The sequence below is a fragment of the Neolamprologus brichardi genome, chromosome 1 (assembly GCF_056152115.1).
Source record: "Neolamprologus brichardi isolate AB-2024 chromosome 1, ASM5615211v1, whole genome shotgun sequence".
Classification (NCBI taxonomy): Eukaryota; Metazoa; Chordata; class Actinopteri; order Cichliformes; family Cichlidae; genus Neolamprologus; species Neolamprologus brichardi.
Window position 1 is genome coordinate 12,893,590 of NC_142104.1, and position 23,259 is coordinate 12,916,848.

The window sequence follows — 23,259 nt, forward strand, 5'->3', positions numbered from 1 at the left end:
GTACAGCCATATGTGACGATGCATAATTTAGCTATCAAATTTTTTCAACCAAGCATTTGCCACGCTTGCCCTCATTTCTCATTCCTAAAGGGAATTGATAACTTGCACTACTTGCCTTGCAGTAGTTAGTGACTAGAGAATATATATATCTCAGGTCAGAGAAGGCAATTTAAAAGTAATTTCCAAACCCAGCAGGAATTTTTTTTGTACTTACTGTACTTACTTGATAAATTGCCATACAATAAATCTCCTTCAGAATAATTCTTTGATCTTCACAGATTGCTGCTAAATCTTTCTCAGCATGCCGTTACTGTTTGTATTCAGTAGCAGTAAGCTGCCACTACCAGTGATGAAAATGAAAATCAAATGTGTTTCTGCTAGAACACACTTTCATCATCAGATTTACAAACAATAATGCACTGTCACAGAGAGGATAAGCAGAGACGGTGAGGGAAAGGCATGGATAACAGCAATGGTGTGGAGCTGCATGCACAGAGAGAAAATGTGTGAGTGAATCGATTGTACAAGTGAGGAGAATGTGCGAGTGAGTCATTTATTCGTTTACCTGTTTGAATATACATTAATTGTGACATGAAACTAAAGAAGTCCTTACAGAGATCTCTAGTCAACAAATACACATATTCTTTCAAAATGTTTAATGCATTAGCAGTTTTTAAAGTTAATGGTTTTCATGCCTCAACATTCATTACTTGTATTGAACTTTGAACAAGTCACTTCTTTTAATATTAATAACAATTATTTCACGTACACAACCCGTATGTGAGTGTAGACATTAAATACACTTGACAAGCAATTAACCATTGTCTTGCACTACTATGAGGACAGAAAGCACTTGTCTAGCAGGTCTAACAGTCAGTCTTTGTTTACCAAACATGCACTGCTCTACTGTTTAGTCTCTTTAGCGTCTTTGAATTCACTGTGCAAAAAAAACACCTTATTTGAAAGGTCATTTCTTACACTGTCATGTCATTGTTGTTTTTACAGAAACACATTTACTTCGAAAACCAAAACCACAAACACACACACTTTGTGCTTTGTGTTATTGTTTTGAGAACACACAATAAGATGCTGGATATAAGGGCATACATAAGTTAAATAAAAGCATAAATGGCAAATACAGGAAACATGCATTCTTATTGGAGGAAATTCAACAGATTCAGTATATATTGAACATGAGGAATCAGAACATTTGTATATAGCATATTTTCCAGGTGCGCTATTTGTGTGAAGTTGTTCCCTGAAGGCAGAATGTCACAGGGTTCGCCATGTTTGACTGCATCTTCTCTGCCAAAGAGTTTGAATAGATTTAGATTTATACATAGAGTTTGTGTGTGTGTGTGTGTGTGTGTGTGTGTGTGTGTGTGTGTGTGTGTTTTAATGTATTTCAAATCCTGCAGACATTAAAAACCTGTCTTCTTTTCGTTACTATTTCCTGCTCTATAGTCAGTGCAAGCTCTTCTTCAAAGATAAATACTATGAAACCCCGAAAACAGTTGTCCTTTCTGTAGATTATATATCATCTGCACTTTGTGAGTCCTTTTACTCTTTTAGAGTCTTGTAGTGTGATGTCACCAGATGATGCCATAGCTGCCATCTGGCCATGTTAATGACTTCCCTTTGTGATTGCACTGTTGCACAAATCAGTGCACCACAGAACTGCTGTGTCAACAGAAAAAACAATGTGGAGCTGGTGCAGTTTAAAGGATTAAATATGTTTGCCTTACTCTGTTGCAGTATTAGGAGCAGCAGAGTAGGTTATCATATACCTTCTTTGTCTTTGTGTGTTCTTATATCAGTGTCTTCAGTTCTTCTGGGTCTGTATACTTACAGATGTCTGAGAGAAAGGCCTATTTTTCTGGCCTCTCTTTTAGCAGTTGTAATGTTTTTTTTTTTAATTTCTTTTTGCTTTTTGGCTTTTGGGGTTGTTGGCTTTATTGTATAATGATCAGTATGAATGGAGAGAGAGAGAAAGAGGGTGGATAAAATGAAGAAAACAGTGGAATCAGACCCAGGCATCTAGTGTGAGAACAGCCTTCAGTACATAGGGGGCACACTCTTGCAAATCTCTCTGTTATGTCATTTAGGCATCTACTAGCTTTTTGTGTTCTGCCAGTTATTCACTTGGTTGGTTGTTTATCTTTCAATAGAAGTCCCAACAGAGTTATGAAGGCTACTCTCATATTTATTTTTGTGTTACTGCTGTGTTTGCAAGTTTGAAATATGTTTTTATAAACAATCTAACAACTTAATTTTGATATGTTAGCGTGTTTCTATTTAGTCACTTAGTCATTGGAAATGAATGAATGAATGGGCAAGATAAGAAGTGGTGTTAGGTCATTTATTTCAAACCTGGAGTAATGAGCCCCACACACAGGATATAGCACCTCTTAAGAACCATAACCACAGAAGAAACGGGTCAGAATAACCACTGGGGAGATCCTGTTGCCTCACTTAAGTGTGAGGGAGCATTATTTGTAATTCATCTCACTCTTGCTTACTAAATAAAACATGAGACCATGATTGGTTGCAAATTTGACATGATCTTGGTTTGTTAATATATGTAAAATTTAGGGTTATGGTTTTGATCTGCTGGTTATCACTCATCTTTTGAGGGGAGAAAAAGGGTCTTGAAGCCTTGGTTTTCTGTCTGCATGCATGGTAGCCAGACAAAGAAAGAATGTCTTTTTACATTGAGTTATTATGATAGGCATGATTTATAGCTCCATAGAATCTGAGGAATGTTACCTATTCTTATGCAAAGACTGATACTTGTGGCTAATTATATAGTTGACCAACTATAGCTTTGTAGTAGCAATTCAAGCTTTTAATTCATAAAGGAATTTGGTAAATCCTACCATTTCAATCTAGTTTCCAGCAAAATATGTAAACTTTCTAATGGGTGACAGTAACAAAATAACAAAATGGAAATATAATTCTTTTGTCCTAGCAGACAGGATATAAGCTTAAATTCAACATGCGTTCCTCAGACATCTGTGGATTTTCTGGCATAGAATGGGCTTTTTATGGGGATTTCCACACATAAATTAGATTTGTCCATGTTTGGTAAAACCAATTAGTTTATTAGGCCACAAAATCACTCTGCCCACATTTCCAAAATCTAAGGTAGGAGCGACTGATTTCCATCAGTCCATATCACCTATTCTCTTCTGTTACTATTTGAGCTGTTCCAGCCTGCAGCTTCCCGTGAAAGCCACTCCATGTCCCACCTCCACCCCATGTTCTTCCATTTAATGTTTTATCTCACTTATGAATATTGCATTTGTTGTCAGTGATGCCTGTTTTGTTCTGTATTCTAATGGGAGGTCCTGTCTTAGACTGTTCCACATGTGGAACAACCTGGAGGTCCTAGAACAAAGCCAACCCTTTAAAAATAATTAAGCTTTATATTATTTTGACTAATATGGTTCTGAACTGAAGTAGCAATGTTGTATTAAAAAGATATCCTGAAACGGCTCTCAACAAGATACAATAGTTACCATCTGACTGTCTTAATATAACTTTTCATTGTAGGATGTGGCTACATCTGTGACTGGCTGTTTTAGTCATTCCTCTGGGGCTAGCTGCAGACCTTAATCAGTACACCTGTTGCTAGGAGACATATAAGTCCAAAGCCTCTCTGGCTGGCTGAAGGCTGAGGTATCCTTGTGCGTATTTAACCAGCTTATTTGAGTGCTACAACACCCAGACAAATATAAGGACCCCTCTGGTATTACTGACTAGGCTACAGATAGATGGAGGCAGACACAACAGATGAGGGGCAAGTGAAGCCCCCCCCCCCACCAAAAAAAAAAAAAAAATTGCATAAACACAATAGGACTATCCTGTATTTTTACGGCGTGCGTGGAAAAAAAAATATCAAATATCAAAATTTATTATGTCCATCTTTAATCTGTTACTATAGTTAAGAAATCTAAATGAAGCTATGGTGACAAGCATTTGAAACAGAATACAACAAAAGTTGTTTGAGACAACCATATATTTCTACCAGCTTGGATGCATTAAATGATTTTGATCCTAGTGCTTGAACGCTTGTCCATAACCCCATTACTGTCTGTCTCTACGGCGTCTCTAACCCCTTCTCTTATTTCATCAGCCTCAGTTTCTTTCATGTATTTTTGTAATTTTTTGTGCTGCTATGTCTCTTCCTTTGATTCTGAATAGACTGGGGTACAGTGAAGAGACACACAAACAATAATGCAGAGCCATGCGGGTTGCACTGTGTGAATTGGCTGGAGCTAGTGTTGTTTTGCCTCAGGGTTGTATTTGATGTAAACATGTCAGAAGCTTGGCTCTCATTTGTTGTAATCAGGCTTAAAGCACAGAAAGAAAACAGTTGCTGAGAGCAGGAGAAGGAGAGAGGTGTGTGCATGTGCATAACGAAGAGTAAAAGGGGGGGAGGTTAGAATGGGGAATAAGAAGAATTGCGCTTGGACCAGCTTAGCAAGGCCATATACAGCCCTCATGCAGTATACAGTAAACGCTCTCTGTGTGTGACAGTGTGAACGCGCATGAGTGTGCGCATGTATTGACCTTGTTTAAACAAACAGTTAACCGGCCCCCTGGCTCTTGCTGCCCTCCCTAGTGTGCTGGGCAAACAGCAAGCCTGGGTGAGCTGATCTGTGTGTGTGTCTGTGTGTGTGTGTGTGTGTGTCTGTGTGTGTGTGTATCTGTGTGTGTGTCTGTGTATGTGTGTGCGCCCGTGTGTGTGCGTGTGTGTGCATAGATCCCAAGCCATGGTGCCACCATGTCACACTAGGGAAACCACTGCCAGTAAAAACGGGTCCTCTGGTGACCTTGACCACCATTTCTCCCATTTTTACATCTGTTGCACACACATGCTGGTCAGGCTGTTACACACAGACACGCACACTCACATGCGACAAAACTTTGCAAGAATCGCAGTTTACACCAGAGTCAGTACGCTTAAATTCACACATTGTATGACACACATACACCAACCGGCATACGCTCTAGGGCTGTAGTTTACATCGACTTGGCTGCTCACTCTTTACACACACACACTCCTGCATACACACAGAGTCTCACCATGGTAACAATGGAGCAACACAGCGAAACAACTTAGCAGACTCAGGCACTAGCTGTTAGACAGTGTCGAGTTACGGCAGTGAGCTAGATCGAAGGTAGAGGATATAAGAGGATAGAGAAGAGAGGGTGAGAAACGTAAAAGAAAGAGATAAAAGAACATGTCGGGTTTGAAGAGAGTGAAGGGAAAAAAAGGAAGAGGACAAAACAAGTAAAAGACATATGTAATGAATGCCAGGTTGTAGATGAAGCACTGTGTGTGTGAAGAGAGCCTGTGTTTTTCTTTTGAGAGCAGGTGCTGTTCCCTGATGTTCCATTATCAGATTCTCCTGATGTCCAGAACAGCTCTTAAGAGGAGCTTTAATGTTTTCTTTTTTTGGTTTTGTTTGTGTGTTTGTTTCTTAAGAAAAATGTGCCTATTTATGTATCAACGGTAAATTAAAATAAAATGTGTGTCTTTAGCAGAGTTTTGGAACATCAGAACTGCTTCAGTGCACCTAGGCATTGACCCCAAAAACCAGTGCTATCTAACTTGGGTTTTCAAAATCTGCCATAACCATTTGGACCTTTTCTCTACATATATTGACGCTATTGTTTTTAGCAAATTGTGCTGATTACCCACACCTTAGTCTTGACCTGTGACGAAATATACTTGTCAGTGAGTGCTGGTACTTTTATAGTTTGTCACGACAAAGTCACTCACTATGTTCAGGATTCAGAGTTAAGCACATTGCTGCTTTTTATCAGCCCTGTCGATGGGAGGTAATGTCACCCTGAATAAGGAACCACTCCCACCAGGTTGAAAAACTTTACTCAGGAAAGATTTATATTTGCAGTGACACTTATTGTGGGTAAGGATCACTACATTATTGGTGTCCATTTGTGTAAGTCTTTAGCTATGCAGAGACTGCTATGCATATGTAGAATGCTGATTTGTTTGAAAAGTTGGGCTCAACAGGAAAGGAAACGACAGCGGAGTGCACTACGAACCAAAAGAAGAGCGAAATAAGCACAAGCCACATTGTTCCACATAATTTTGAAGCTGCCCTCTGGTTACAATACACAGCTACAACACATAGAACAAGGATTGCTAGGCTCTGTGTAGCACCTGCGGACTACAAACACGCTGGGACCTTCCTAGCCTGCCTTTAGGTAACCAGCTGGATTGGCGTGTTATCACTGCAAATGGTCCTAGCACATGATTTCCAGAATTTTAAACTTGTGAAACCATTCAGTGACACTCTGTGCATGATTGACATCCCAGAAGAGACCACTTCCCCCAGGATAAAAAAAAAAAAAAAAGTTAATTACTCCGAATTTCTTATTTGAGGTAACCTTTTCCTTTAGTGGTACAAGCAGACTCAAACTATGTGAGCAAAGTGCACCTCCATGGCATTACAGAGTCACCAGATCCAGTCGTATCCCATGAGGTGAAGTTTTTCCCCTTTAATCTGCCATGTTTCTATATGGATACAATGATTTTTCCCCCCCTCAGCTTCTAGCCTTATTACTGGATCAGTGGAACAGATGAAGGCCAAAAATAAGTGGTACTTTATTTAGTATGAGCTGAGTATGTAACTGTATCCCGGAGTTTTATTTTAGGGGAGGGAGTTCATCCCAAACTCTATCCATGGTCAGAAGATAGAAGTCAGAAGTTAGTTACATGCTCCGGTGAACATTGGCCTGGGGTCATGTGATGGGTTTTAATGTCACTTTGGTTTAATATAAGAACTGATCTCTATCAGGCCTGAGTTGCATGCTGACTGACCAGCAGGGCTCAGTGAACAGGCAGAAAGCTGAGGAGTTGAAAGTGTAGAGACCACCCCCCTGTGGTATTTCACACTCAGCCATAGATATAGGGGGTGGAGGATGGGGCACTCAGGAATGTGAAACAAGTCAAGGGTATGTGTCGTGTACATCCACTACAGAGAAGAGGAGTCGGCAGTCTTGTGCCAAGACCATGGCACAATCACAGCCATGGCATGTGCGCTTGTTTACATGTCCTGTTGTTAGCAGGTGATGCTTTATCCAGTTTCTGAACTGAAGGTCTAAAAAGGTCACCTGAAGTGTAGTTAGATTACTTTTTCTGATCCTTGTTGTAGTGCTCTACAGACAAATGCAGTGATTTGAAAGGTTAATAAGGTGTTAAAAAAATGCAGTGACATGTTTTTCTTTGTGCAGCTTTCACTACTTGTGTGCTGTACTCGTTCTGTGTGCTTGCACGTGTAGATCAGTTTTGTGAAGCTGCTGTTTTTTCACTTATCTAAATTAATCAAAGTAAACCAAGTGAAGGAAAAGCCAGACTAAAAGCAATTGTGGTTTACTAACTATGACAGAGACTAGCTTGGCACGTGTTGTAGTATGTTTCTGTTTCATCTGCGGGGTTGATTAACTGAGACTGCTGAAGTGAGCCTTTTCTTTCTGGCTCTCTTATCAGGTTTTGCCAGTTTATTATTTGATTTTGAAAACAACTCATGGCCGGCTAAGTGTATATTTGTCAACACTCCTGCTCCACATAGAATCCCTCATGTGTACACAAAGAGAGTGAAAGAGGTCAAGATGAAGGGGTTAAATGAATGGAAGGAGAAAACGAGACCTTCTGTTTCATGGTTGCAGAAAAACTAGGTTTCCACTTTATTTAACAGTGTTAAACGTGTTTACCCTCAACAAATCAGCTCCAGGTACTATTGTCACTAATAGTAGAAACAAAAAACCACATACCGTACCGTACTTTAAAAAAGAAAGAAAGAAGATTTTCTGTGCTTTTTGTGGTTTTCATTTTTTCCCCATTTGTCTGTCCTCTCACAGATGCATTTTTCCAGACACTTTTAACTCTTTTTACCCTGTCTGGAACACACATGGTGCTACAAATAAACATGTCTTGATTTATAGACACACACACACGTACAAAGACACATACACATGTGCAAGCACTGTCTATGATCACTTCCACACTGTGCAGGCATTATCATAAAACAAGCAACACAGCCCACAGACTGTTGATTCCTGTGACTCTACATTTCATGACTCCAGAAAAATGGTGTCATTTATAGCCGTGGATCCATTCAAGCTGGTGGGCATAATTACCTGTTAGCTCGTTACTTGGAAGGTTTGTTCTTCAATGTGGCTTTTAAGATCTAATGTGGTTTTTAAAGATGAACCCATTACTGGTTATTATAGGGGCCTCATGTTGGCCCTTGGTGCAGCTTCCTTCCGAATACATCTCTTGTGCCAGATGTTCTGTGTTGAATTCAGATTCACATGGATAATGGTGAGAAAGAAAAGACTGCATCTGTCAGTTTAAATGATGAAGTTTGATTGCAAAAATGTATGGTCCCCTCTTTGAATTTATAATTTTTTGAGGGAGGAAGCTAACCTCTGTGGTCATCAACCGTGTCAATAGTGCCACTGAGATTATATTTTATTTTTTGCAATCAAAGTCTACACTTTAAGAACAGGCAAAAACACACACCCAACAGCAACGTGAATCACTTTTTTGTTTAGTCATTCAGCCGAAGTAATCCATCATCGAGCATTAATGAAACAAATTTGCAGGATGTAGTGGAAAAGTGTCAACATACCATTGGGCGGGGAGCTTTTGCTCTGAAAACTCAGGCTAAGCCTAGGGGAAATTCTGTTTTTTGTAGGGTTTTTTGTTTGTATGTGTTTTTTTTTTTTAAAACCACAGTTTGAAATGCAGCCACTTATTTCTTTGGTACCCATCAGCAAACCTTAAATTCTGCGTAACATAAAACAATACTTTTAACACATTTTTAACCAAATATACATTTGGCCACTTTATCCCTTTCTGTCATTGCATTTGATGCATGCCATAATGCTTTGCAGCTTGAGACACTGGAAATTATAGAGAAATGTATAATAACCAATCTAATTTTGTTTAGTAGCTACAAACAGTGTTTGGCTGTTTTTAAGAACAAACTGCCTTTTATTGACGCCTTCTAGATAAAAGCTTATTTATTTAGCTCACAAAAATGAATTAAAATTAAGACCTTAAGCAGTCTGGCTGCATAACTCGTATCTGCCACTCAGAGTTTCTCAGTTTTTCCACTGCTTGATTTAATGTAGGTACTGCCATACCTTGACTTCTTTCACAAAGGGGAAAATCTCAGAAGCAGCAATTAACAGCAAAAGAGAGGAAGATGCATCTAATGACAACAATTCCCATAACACAGATCTCACCACTGGATCCAGTTTGCCTTTTAAGAATACTGGAAATACTTCTTTGAACTAATGTAGTTTTAAAATTGGCTTCAGATAAAGTCAGCCTTTTAAAAACACAGAGACAATCTTGCAGCAGTGCCTGCTCTCTGTTGTTATTTAGGTACATTTGTTCCTGATGGTGACCGATTTCAGTCATTTTATTTTAGCTACTTTTGGAAGAGCACACGACAGATCCCAAGCTACACCCACTTTCTCTCTGTCAATGCACCAAACACTCTGTACCAGGCATTGACACGGCCGTGTATGACGCAAACCTGCAGGGAGGAAGGGGTCAACAGCCAGCTGTGGTGGGGTTGAGGCTTGGCAGTTCCTGGGGTGAAACAGCAATGAAAGGCCTTGTTCTTTTCTGTTAACCTCAATGGGCTGCCCTCCATCTGAGCTGGAGGTGTAGACTTGTGAGGCAGTATGGTGGGAGTGCGTATAAAGGGGGGTGCCATCCTGCCGTCACAGAGTCTGCCAAGTACAACATTACAACAGTAGTGGGATTGTGCAGTCTGTGTATTTTTTTTCTGTCCCTATGAGCAGGAAAGGTTTTGCTCTCCTTTCCATCTTTCCCTTGTCTCTACCCAACCTACAACACTTTTACTTCATCAGACATCTCACCTGTTTGAGTTCAAATCAGAGCTCTAGCTCTCAAAGGACAGCCAAAGAGCATTGCCCCTCACCAGTTTGGTATTCATCAACCACTACATTCAAAAAGCCATTGATTTGTATTAACCTTTTTTTTTGAAATCTCAACTAGTATCACACAGATTGGATTTTTTGGTTATATGTTTTTTCTTAAAACTCGTTTGATTTAGCATCTTGGCAGTTACGGTAATTTGTACACCATTAATTATTAATGTGGTACTACTGTAGAAATACAACTTTTTTTTTTGTCTTGAAACAGCTGAGTACGTGAGGTTTACTTGTCAATGATGAGCGGGCATGCAGAGGGAAAAAATTAGAAGTCAATTAGTTGAAAACATCAGTGTCAGACTGGTGGGAGGCCAGAGTGTTAGACAAATCTCCAGTGGCTCTGCCAGAAATATCACAACATCCTGGACCTGTCAATAAGATTAATTCCAGAAAAGGTTGCTTCTTAAGGCAGTGGAAATGAAGAGTATTCTTTTGTTAGCACATCTCATCTGGAACCAAAGGACTAACATCTGTTTTTGTTCTGTGTTTCTGTCTCTGTCTGTGTCAGCTAATTGGCTACAATGAGAAGCCCATCAACCTGCAGATGTTCATTGGAACCGCAGATGACCGTTACTTGAGGCCGCACGCCTTCTACCAGGTGCACCGGATCACTGGGAAAACCGTAGCCACAGCCAGCCAAGAAATTATGGTCTCAAGCACTAAAGTTCTCGAAATTCCTCTCCTCCCTGAAAACAACATGTCAGCCAGGTAAATGTCAAGACCACTTCAGGGTTGCATTACTTAGTTATGAGTTTACCACCATGAAGGAAGTCATGTCCAATGAAAAATAACCTCTTTTATGATTATACATAGTTGTAATATCTTCCAAAGGGGATTTTATAGATTTTCTTAATTTAAACCAACAGGAGGGTCGGGGGCCGAAGGAAAATTTGAGTGTTTCCCATGGAGCAGAGAACCTAATTTTATTAATAAATTTAGGATACCTATAACAGCAGAATGATTAATTTGTATAAGACCTGGTTTCATTTACATTGGAATTAATAGGAAGGGATTTTCTCATTTACACTTGTAATAAATCATATTCACAGGCATTTTTAATTTCAACAGTTTGAGCAATTACACCCGGCTTCTTGTTGCTAATCCCCTGCTGGGCTTGTGGTTGGTTTTTATCACTCCTAGACCTTTACTACTTAAATATGTCTTAGATGCTTGCTATCCCGGTGGTGCTGTATTGGGCCAACTATTTTCCCATTACCCTGCAGTATTGACTGTGCTGGCATACTTAAGTTGCGGAACTCAGACATTGAGCTGCGGAAGGGGGAAACGGATATCGGAAGAAAGAACACACGGGTCCGCGTGGTGTTCAGAGTGCACATCCCTCAACCCAATGGGAAGGTGCTGTCACTGCAGGCTGCCTCCATTCCTGTGGAGTGTTGTGAGTGTCTGCTTCCTAAACTCAGCTTACACACATAAAAATATTCATTCAGAAAGCCAGAACAGGAAAGATACAAAGATAGAAACACACAAACCTTCCCACATACACACTTGTTTATTAGCAAGCTTGCAGCAATTTAAGATTTGATCTGCTGTGGTTACTTTAGATAAGAATGTTTGATAACTGTTAAAAATGTAAATGTGCTCAGTTTTTTCTGTTCCCTTCTAGCCTGGTTATCTATAAAGCTACAAAGACCTACAAAAATATATAATACATAATTTTTCTTTTATACTTAGGCTTTCAGAGAGGTTTTAAATCTACAGTCTGTTCTATCTTTATGTTATACCTTATATAACATAAGGTCACTTATAATACAGCTCAACAAATAACCATTCTCTCCTCAACCCTTTCTATCCCACTTCCAGCCCAGCGGTCAGCTCAGGAACTACCCCAGGTGGAGAAATCCAGCCTGACCAGCTGTCTGGTCAGCGGGGGAGAAGAGATGGTCATCACTGGTGCCAACTTTTTCCCAGAGTCTAAGGTCATCTTCCTGGAGAAAGGCCCTGGTAAGTTTTGTGTTCGCACAGCAGCTTAGCCTTGAACCACCCCTGCAGAATTAATGCGTGCCAAATTTGTGTGCAAAAATATTTCATGCTTTTTACAAGCCACCATGAGTAAAACATTAAATGTGTCATTTTGATCTGTATAGTTTTAGTCACAGACCAAACCTACTCTTCTGTCATTTACAGTGGGATATTCTTCCCGGTGAGATCATATAAACCCACGTTTTATGCATTATTGCAAGAGGTCTTGTGCTTCTTCTGCATTTGTATTACAAATTTTCTGTGCTGTTACTAGACCGTGACCTCTGTTTTCTCAAAAAAAAGACAATATCTGGAGAAAATCAGTATATATTACAAAAGCATAAAATTATTCCTGACTTCTTTTAACAGTGTTGTTAATGTTTCTGCGTCACTTCTCAGCTACATTCACAGCTATCATTATATTAGCCTCAGGGAATTTCTTGTTCCAACAGGCTAATTTGTTAAATTCCAAACAGGTTATGGGAGTTGGTTAGTTGTGCTTACAGTATTTTTTAAACATAATAAACATTTTAAACATAATTTTTATTAACACTTAAACAATTAGTACGTCATCATTCATGCTTATGTTGCAGTTGTCACTGATTTGATCTTTATTTTAAAAAAAAAAGAATGATATCAATGCTATAATCTGCCACAATAACTGTTATTGCGGCAGATTATATATTTATTATATTTTTAAATAAAGATCAAATCACTGCAGTAGGACCCCACCCCCCACCCTCAAACTGTTTGTTTTGTTAATCACCCATCCGTTATTTACTCAAACACTGTAATTGAAACGATTAAAATGTTTAAATTATTTTTGTGCAGCAAGGTGATTTTTGTAATGTTGATGGCATGAAAAACACCTACAGACACAAATGTACAATACATGGCACAGTTAGTTTAGTCCGTCACCTGCCAGCAAACATGAACTGCTAAAGCTAAAGAGCAGTGGAGATGGGGACATCTCTGCATCTACAATAATGACAATCAACTGGGCTTGCATTTGGTATGCAAGTGACAAAAACTTGCTACACTACTAAATAATACTGGTGTCGTGTAAAGAGTATGTGAGTGTGGGGAACAAGATGAATGTAAAATCCTATAACCAAAATGTATTAGTTTAATAAATACTTAAGATTCCCTTGTGGGATTGATAGTGTCTATATATCTATCTAGGCTGAAAAAAAAACACTCAAGATATAGCTACATCCAGATCATTTTGATTTAAAGCATGCAACTTTTATTACCTTTGCCTCAGCCCTCACTAATCTGGTATTTCAAGACCCGCTAAATGACGTTAACCAAAAGTGATTCTGGTCTGGGTTTAGTTTGAAAAATCCAAGATTGTGGTTTAGTCTGCGCAGCAAGAAACTGAGACTTGTTCAGACAATTGCACAGGTCTCGTCAGTCTTAATATAGCCAGAATAGTATAGCTAGGCACACATGCATTTCTTGATTTCACCCTGCGTGTGTAAGTCCTCTTTTTTTAATGCCATTAGTACACTTCCACCTCATTGTCTGTCCAAACAAAGAAATCTCTGGTCTTTTTGTTATTGCTGTTCTTCTACTGTAGTATTTATTACATAAACCAACCCTCTGATTCCTGTTTACTCATGCACACACTTTGCCCCACATTTAGAAAGAGAGCTTTTTCATTGTAAAACATTGTTTTACAATGAAAACGTGTTGTACATGTAGCCTCAATTAAACCCCCATGGTATTCATCCAGTCTCTGTTACGTGGGCCTCTTTCTCTTCCTTATCCTTTCTCTCTTTTGTACACGACTCTATAACAACAAATATAATAGCTGTTACTTGGGATGGAAATTTTAAATGCATGAGTTTTGTTGAGCCAGTCTCTGCTTGCCTGAGGCACTTTTGTGATGAAGAGCTACAGAATCAAGTTCACACATGGCAGAAAGTTTTAGTGATGTTTCTGTGAGTGAGTGAGTGAGTGAGTGAGTGAGAGGCATTCTGAAAAAAAAAATTAAGGACAAAAAAAGCTGCCTGGAGGAATGTGTTTAGCTCTTTAAGGTGTACCAGGTGAAGCATAGCATAGAAATGTGGAAACCTTCAAGAGGCACATCTTGGGTAGGGAGAAAAGCTGGTGCATGAACGCAGTGGACTGTGGAAGAAGAATATGAAAGGAGAGAGGGCAATAATGTTGATTGGGTTTGTGTAAACGATCTACCTGATTATGACTAATCCGCCTGCTTTTAGTGCAGAAAAACACTGATTGGAGTAAGTATTGGAATGGAAGAAAAAAGAGAGGCAATGACTGATATTTTTCCACGGCTTCTCATAATTGAGGGACAACAGATTTATGAAAAACTGTAGAGATTTGCCCACTGTCACTCTTACTTACATTGCAAGATGCTACTAAGTAACTTTACTATATACAGATACAGATCCAATCTCTATCTGAGTTGGAGTGAGAGCCTATTAAAGGAGATAGATGTTTAGGTTTGTTAGGTTTTGCGCAGTTTTAGTATGAATCTTGTTTTTTGTTCATTTAATGCAATATACAATAATTGGAGATGGAAACACAATTACACCAATTTACACATATGTATTTGTTGTTGCTACTCTTTGTCAAATACTGATGTTAAACTAAGTCCATAACTGGTATGAGTCAGTTTTTACAAGCATGACTGTTTATAGAAGGGGTTTGACTTTAAAGGCTACCTTGAATTGTTTCAAATATAGCCTGGTTACTCCAGTGTTTCAGCTGTAGCTTCTTAAAAAGAAAAAGCCCACAGTTGCAATATAAAAAGCAATCACCCTTTATATTTTTATTCGGTCTCCCAGCACAATAAGAACATGTTCTTTCCCTCTGTCTGGAGTGTGCAGGGTGTCTCGATGAACCGAGTCATTGTCTCGGTGGTGGTATGAGGCTCCTGTCGAAGCTTGTTGTCTGACAGAGCATGTGGGGCCCTTGCTGCTGCCTGTTGAATGTCAACATGCTGTGCTGCTGTAATGCACTGCTGTCGGCTTCAAAGGCATTCAAGGTCATTTTCTTCACTGAAGGGGAAAAAAATTCTCTTTTTATCAACAGGTTAAGCTCTTCTTTTGCAATCAAGTGAATCTGTCTTTTGTGCTTACTACAAGTAAGGCTAATGTTCTGTGTGATCAGAATACCTTCTAAAACCCATAGTTGATTTTGGTAGAATATGTTACAATGACTCTAAGGCCTCTTAGGCCTCTAAGACTGCTTAGTTTGCTGGGATCTACATGTAGGTTAGGCCTCTCTGCAGACTTGTTGCAGATGCCTGAAAGTGGTATTTGGGGGAATCCTTTGGTTTTTGTGGAAGAGGCTATGCAGGTGCACATTTTACTTGCACCATGTAGGCACCCTGAAAAAAGGTTCTCAGAACCTTCACAGACATACGTCCTGAAAAAAGTAACTGCAAATTAACATAAGCTAAAAGGCAATATGGTAGTTTATTTGTCACAGTTCATATTCTTCTGAATGGTGCAGTGACTGATTTCTTCCAGCCAGAGTCCAAACTTGTCAGTGTTTTCACCCCAGCTGCTTCCCTTCAAGCAGCTGCCCTCATAGGTGTCTGGCCAAATAATTAGATCCCTCATAGGAAAGCTGGAAAAGAGGTTTTCCAGCCAGAAACCTGGCACTTACTTATTTTAGAATAAATACAATTATTCCACTGCTTTCCCCATAATTTTAACCAGGCAAGACAAACAGCATGATATTTGGATTACTAAAGGCTCAGAAGCCCGATTTTCTTCGTAGGGCTTTTGGGCTTTTAAATCTACATCATTTTGACGTCTCCTGATATTCTGAGTAACCTGAAATTTTTACTTTTCCAAGGCCTTTGGCTCTTTTTGAGCCATACTTAAGAAGGCTGAAAATACAAAGACTCTGCAAAACAAGTTTAAAAACAACATACTTTAAAGTCTCTGAATTAAAGTGCTTTGCTCAGTAGTGATCATGTATAGCCTGGCGTTTTAGTTAGTTAATAATTTTCTCGCTGTGTTTTATATCCCTCTTTTAGTGTATTTCAAAGTCGCAATGATTCAAGTTGTGTTTGGCCTGAAGCGGTATTGTAGTGATGTGATAAACTGATGCTGTCTGCTTCACCATTATAGCTTAGCTTACATGATTCACGCACACAAGTTCTCAGTCAATTCTTCACCGAAACTCTGCCTCACTTTGTTGTTTTTAGCCGGGCTGCCACTCAGGAGAAGTTGAAGATTTTTTGATATATTAGTATAACCTAATGTGTGCAGTTTCATTTTCATTTTGAGATAGTGCTGATGATTTCAAAAATTCAAAAACAAACTTGGGAGTCCCTCTTATGTGTATTCAAGAATTTTAACTTTAGATTGACAGAGATTGTAATGTCAAAGTCTCTTGCTTCTTTATGCAGCATTTTCCTTTTTTAAAAAAAAATTCTAAATCATTCGTTCCAGATGGACGACCACAGTGGGAAGTTGAGGCAAAAATAATCCATGAGAAAACTCAAGGTGTAAGTAGTATTTTTTTTTTTTTTTTTTACCTGTGTAGTTACATTATGTTTTTTTTTTCCACAGTGCTTTTAACTTTGTGATATGTTTCATGACAAAAAGTCTCAATGTTTTTGTAGTCATGCATTGTGGTGGAGATCCCTCCGTACCACAGTAAGAGCGTGAGCTCAGCCGTGCAGGTGCAGTTCTATGTCTGCAATGGCAAGCGGAAAAGGAGCCAATCACAACGCTTCACTTACCTTTCAGGTGAGTTGAAATATTCTTGTGTTTTTTAACAGAGCGGCTAAGGGTCCTTAAAAGTCTTAAGAACAGATTGAGAAAGAAAGAGCTTTAAAAATGTATCTTAAATTTAGTTTTGAGGAGTTTGGGCCATTTCTGCACATTAAGATCACACAATCCATCAGGACTGTTAACACCATGGTATTTTTGGAGCAGACTAAAGTCTGATCCACAACCCAATCTAGGAAGTGAAAAACAAATATTAGATGAAGGTGATGATTATAGCTTACTTCAAGATTTCTGTTTAACCAGCATTTTTAGTTTCTACAAATGATACAGAAATGTATTAATTAGACCTGTAATTATAAATGATTATTTTATTAACTAAAAAAAACAGCATTGTTTTAGTTACCTAATTACTTAATTAGTTACTGAGTTTAATTGATGTTTAATCTGATTTGATGGTGTTTTTGACTAAAGGACCACATGAGGAATTAGGCACATAGTGAAAGTAAAAGCATTTTACCTTCAGGTTGTGTCAGACTAATAGAAAATGTTCAGATAATACTGCAGATTGCACGTACTGTTGTAATACTAAATGTCTTGTAGCTTATCAAAGATTTAGTATTTTGTGACGTTAATAAACATATGTAAAGAGCATTTGAACATATTTGTAAACACAGATGGGCTTTTTTTAGAGTCTAGATTCATAACGTTTTTTCTTTTCTTAATTAAGAAAGTACACAATTACTTCATTTAATATTTTTGCAATGTGAGATAATACTTTAAGCATTATTTGGCATTGCTCCACGCTTGTGTGACACCCCCAAGTTAATGACAAAAGTTTAAAACATCATGTTGCACGCTTCTCCACAGGGGCTTTGCTAACCTCGTTTCTTTCTTTCTCTCTCCAAAGAAAGCATTGCTGTGGTTTAGAGAGGGCTCTTCCACTAACAATAACATTAACACCTGCCAACTGTTTATTTTGTAAAGCTTTCTCAATCCAGAGCCAACCGTTTTTTGTTTTTGTGTTTTTTTTTTCTGACATGCACTGCATTTGCATGATACAGATCTTTTGCTATCCAGGAAACTTTTATTATACACTGAGTGTGAGTTACAGTGTGAAGTGCACTTTTTTTCTTAAAACGTTAAGGAACTCAGTCTTAACATTTTATTGGTAAAGTTTCTTCAATATTTCAAATCCTTTTTCGGATCAAATTTATGTCTTGTTATTAGATATTGTTATTGTTTTTTTTCCCTCATAAAGCAAGTCAAACTGAAAACATAGTTGGCGGAATATATTGACATGTGAGCATTTTGTGCAACACATCCAAACCCTTACTTTCACCGCAGCAGTGTGTATAATTGTGTTTGTGTGTGTGTGTTTATGTGTATAAGCAGCCTTGCCCATCCACCCACCCAGCCTTTCTGTTTGCAAGCACGCCCACTCTGCACAGGCAGTTCCTGTTTTCCCCGTTGACAGATTAGTTCAGCCAATTACAGCAGAGTAGAATAACCCTGCTCAGTCAGTCAAGATGGGTCGCTGACACCGCTAGTGTCACCACGGACACCGCCTCCTTTATTGTGGCAAAAATAGAAAAAAGAAATCAGCTAATCAGTCGGTTTCATGTTTCATCGTGGGCTGCTGCAGAGGCCCTGGCCCAATTTAAGAATGTGTTCTGAGAAAACTTGGAGAAAAACTGATGAACAAATAACCTTTGTTTCTGTTTTGGTTTTTGAAATCGCTGCATTGTCATTCAGGTAACGCGGATAAACCTCACGTATTTGGACTGAATTTTTTTTTATAAATTTCGGAAAATAAAAGATGAAAACATCTTGAGCTTACTCATATACTGTTTATACTTGTATTCCCTTGCTCCTTTTCAAGCCATTTCAAGTTTAAAAGCACCGTTACTGTGCCTCTTGCCTTTTAATCCCAGAAAGTGATTAAAAGCACAGTCAGTGAACTCGTTGGTTCTGTTGGTCTGATCCGGGCTGGGGGGCATTCAGCTCCTCTTCCCACACAACACTTCACATGATGGCAGCCAGACTGACAACATATGCTCTCTCTCTGATTCAGAGCTGGATAAAAATAAAACTCACTGTCACAAGGCACCAGATTGGGAAATAGGTTACTGATTGGCATAGCAGTGCTCTAAGCTGTCACAGTAAAAGGAAATGGCCCCATTTAGTATAAAAAAATTGGGAGGCTTTTTTTTTTTTAAATTTTATATAGCTTTAAGGGTCTTTTAGTCTACTTTCAGCCTTAAACCACAATTCTGAGGAAACCAGTGGGACCTGAAAATGTGGAAAAACTTAAAAATGCAACTCACTTTTGTAGCTGGTTTAGGTCCTTGGACTACTGTACCGGAAGCAAAAATAGCCATGATATTGTTGATACGGCAACACTCTGGCTTGATAAATGCATATATTGCTTTTATCTATGTTCTTGCTGTGTTTGGCTGGCAGACATGACTGACTGTGTGATTTTTCTCATTTCCCTTCCTCCTGTCTGTGTGTACCTCTGTCCCTTTAGTTATGGTTAAACAGGAGCACAGAGACGAGCTGGACCTTCCTGCGGTACCTCCTATTTCCATGCCCCGGGCACCTGCTGGCAGTCTGGTGCGCACCCAGCTGCCTTCTCCTGAGCTGGGCCACCCATCGGATAACCTTCTGTCCAGCTCCCCTCACGGCCTGGCCACGGGCTCCGGACCTGGCCTGCTACCCGTGCAGACCCCCTGCCCCTCCCTGGGCTCCCCATCTTTCCAGCACCTGCCCCAGCTCCAGGGTCGCATTTTGCATCACCCCCCTGCAGACTGCCAAATGACGTACCACCCAAACTCTGCTCCCCTTTCTGTTCCTCCTCATTCTTCCTACCAGCCCATGCAGCACAGTCATGGTCACAGCCTGCCCTTCAACGGCCAGCCCAGCCTTTCTCCTCAGGGCTATGAGAGGATGCCATTTCAGCAGAGCCCCAGTGCAACATCACACCCAATGGGCATGGGAATGTTGTACCCCTCCTCCCCTTGTTCCTCACCAACCGCTCCATCCTCTACAACAACCAACCCCATTGAGGGTTCCCCACAGAGCCAGCAACCCCTCTTTACTCCCTCATGCTCACATCTCCAAACACTGGGAAGCTATCACTGCTCTCCCACCCAGGTGCCCTCCCCAGGTGGACACCCCCTAACAGGGCAGCACTCCACACCACTGCAAAGGGCCATGGGCTATCACCCAGTTAGTCAAAGATCAGCATCCTGTCCCACAACGTCCAGCGCCCCTCCTCCAAGGATGGTCCCCTCTCCCCACTCTGGGCCTTCTTCTCCTCAGCTCCACTCATTGCCGTACCAGTCTCCCACCTCATCTTCACCCACCTCAGGCGGCAGTCCTCTGGGGCCCCTCCAACAGCAACATTCAGGACAACTTTCTCCCCAGGCTACAAGCCCAGTCATGACTAGCCTTTCTCCGGCAGGAGTGGGGCCTCTGGTTCATCCTCTAAGCCCTCAGGGGCCCTTCCAATCAGATGGGGAGAGGCTGAGTATTAAACAGGAGCCAGAGGACAGGGAGCCCACCTTCCGCTCCATTGGCTTACAGGACATCACACTGGATGATGGTGAGATGTATGACCTTATATTCTTAAAACATTTCCAGTGGGTTTAGTTTTTATTGCCTTTTAATAAACAGTGAGACACGTGTAACCTTTGGGAGAAAGTTCAATGTTTAGAACTAGCTGCCTTTACAATTTTAACTGTCATTACGTAAAAAGAAAGAGCTGAACTCATTCAAATTTGACTGTCTTTCAGAAGTAACACAAAACAGACAAAGCAATCTGAAATAAAAAATTAAAGGTTGATGGAGTAATAGTGTAACAATAGTAATTTCTATTTTTTTTAAAATAATTATTCTTTTTTTTAACCATGCTTCTTTCTCTCTGCAACCCTGTTTTGTTCTGTGTGTAACTATGCGTCTTTGACTCTCACTCAGTTTTCTGTCAGTCCAGCCTTCAACTCTCATTATCACATTTTCCTATCCTTTTACACAAGATATTTAGAGCACAACCATCTGTGATCAATCTCATTTTCAGTCTGAAACAAGGGACCGCTCAGGGATTAAATTTACCCTACAATATGTGACGCACAAGATAAATTTGTACCTGATGATGTAAAACAATACACAGCACCAGTTGTTATATTTTCAAGAGGCTGAAACCTTGATGCCTGATAACAGTGATAGTGTTTCATCTGTCACTGCAGTGCACAGTTGTGTACACAGGTTCATTACTGAGGGGTCTTGTGACTTCGTATTGGGTAACATAGACACAATAAGACTGATAGCTGTAGTATCGTATTAAAGAGTCTAATTGTGGACTGCAGAGCTTCTGTATCTGTGGCAGCAGTTTGGAGATTAATTACATTTTGAATGTTTTGGCTTCTTGGAGCTGAAGGCAGGGAGAGGATTGCATCATTTTGTGCTACTTGCAAAGACTGTGGCTGGAACACAACGACTACGTTTGTGTGCTGCTGCAGTAATTACATCCTGTGTGTGCTTGTGTGTGCTTGTGTGTACTTGAGCGTGTGTGTACCTGCACTAACAACTCTAATTAGCATGCTCAGAAGAACTTGTTGACTTAACAATTGACCATGAAGTCAGCACATGCATTTAGCACCTTTTTTTCTCTCATCCATGAACTAACCTAAAATATGTTAATCCACACCGTTCTAAGTCACCTACCTCCTTATCTGTAGGTTGTGTTACCACTACTGACATATTCAAATGAGAGTTCTGAAGATTTAGGGTTAATAAGTAGCCTGGCAAGGCTATGTAAGGGAAGTGTGATACTGCGTTCTAGAAAGGTTCAGTCTCATTAACACAGCACTGCTCTCAGTAAGTCGTGTGAACAGCTGGTGGCGTTCAATAGTGCATAAAACTTAAGAATACATATAGCTATTCCCTTTTCACAGCCTCATTCATGTGCACACATGAAGTCTGTTTAGCTGCTTTTTTTTTTCTTCATGAAACTTTAGCGCAGTGTTATTCAGCCTCTGCCCCTGTCAAACACGGAGACACAGTCACTTTGAAAGTAGCTGCCTGTACTCAATCTCTTATTAAAAAAAAGTGTGAGAAAAGTTTGTGAGTGACACAGTTCAGACGGGAATGTAAGCTCTCCCTTTGAGCCTGTGGCTAAAAATAGCTTTCTGTGCCAGCCCAGCTCTGTAGGCCATGTTTTGAAGTAGAAATGTGGAGTTTTTACCCGGCTCTGAGTTTTAGGAGGTCGCAGCACACTCTCTTAAGTAGACCGCATACACCCCAGTTTGGCAGACAGGCAGATCAAGATGAATGCAAATTTTACCACAAGGGTTTATGAATTCATGAAGCGTGGCGATAAACCTGCATTCTGGTTTCATAATTTGAAAAAAAAATTTCCTAAAATTATGACTTTTGAACACATAATTATCATTTGTTTTCTGATAAAATGTTTCTTGTGTTTAGAAGAGTTTGTTCTCAGACTGGTTTAATATAGACTCACACTTAAGCTCAACTTTTGCTGTACTACCATAGACTGAAGTCGGCGATAGAAGAGGGAATACAAATGTGTAGAAAACTACTCTGATTAGCAAGCAGATGGCACTTGTGACGCACACCATAGCATGCGCGAGATGTGTGTCTTGGTGTGTGTGTTAGGGAGAGATTGTGTGTATTGTGTTTGTGTGCATCTTTTTGATATTGTGGAGGTGTGTGTGTGTGTGTGTGTGCCTGCCCGTACAGAGCAGGAGACACAGGAGGTGAGAAGACAGACTGACAGACAGATGGACAGACAAGTCCTGAATCCAAACCCACTGCAGGGTCACTCAACTGAGACGTTCAATCTGAAATGTTCTTGGAATCTGAAATTAAATTGAAGTGTAAACTGAATAATTTAATGCTTATGTACAATGTGTAATGCACATTTGAAATTTTCATTCCTGTCTAAACACAGAAGTGTATTTTTGGAGAAACAGCACTCAAGATGTATATAAAAATTACATAGATACATAATTGCTTCTTTGTTATTTTTATTAGGTTTTGCAGTGAAAGACCATAAGCCACAAAAGCAAAGAAGTATCTTCTCAATGTAAAAGCAACAAGAGATTTAACTGAGTGTTCCTAAAATGTGGAGCTTTTCTACTGCTTTGATGTCTGAATCAAAACAGAACAGAATATAATTGGGTGGTGCCTTAATGGAAAATGTTCAAAGACACCGGTTTTTATAACAAATTTGTCACAATTGGTGTATAGAGCAAGGTTTATCAGAACTTTAACCAGAAAATGAATTATAGTTTCCATTTAGGTGCCGTATACGTGATTAATAGGTTTATAATCCGTGAGATTGTCAGGCAGGTTTTCCAAGCATCTATAGATACACGTCTGTTTGGTGACTGTATGAGCATGGTAGCGGCTTAAAGAATGCATAGTGGTCATGGTGACAGAGTCTGAAGCTGTTTTGCTGCCAACCTGTGCACTTAACTAATTAATCTGCACGTGACTGTCTTTATGTTTGCAGAGCACAGCTGGGAAAGAATAGCATGTG

The 23,259-nt window shown here is 39.7% G+C and overlaps 1 protein-coding gene across 2 annotated transcripts in view; it reads left to right on the forward strand.

Moving 5' to 3' along the window:
• The window catches only part of nfatc3a (nuclear factor of activated T cells 3a), a 58,355-nt gene that overhangs the window by 25,056 nt on the left and 10,040 nt on the right, over window positions 1-23,259 (forward strand). For both annotated transcript variants that reach the window (XM_006779879.3, XM_087832033.1), the window contains exons 4-9: window positions 10,514-10,713; window positions 11,229-11,401; window positions 11,827-11,967; window positions 16,419-16,474; window positions 16,592-16,718; window positions 19,228-20,304. In XM_006779879.3, coding sequence (XP_006779942.1) covers window positions 10,514-10,713; window positions 11,229-11,401; window positions 11,827-11,967; window positions 16,419-16,474; window positions 16,592-16,718; window positions 19,228-20,304 — 1,774 coding nt within the window. The remainder of the gene's footprint in view (window positions 1-10,513; window positions 10,714-11,228; window positions 11,402-11,826; window positions 11,968-16,418; window positions 16,475-16,591; window positions 16,719-19,227; window positions 20,305-23,259) is intronic.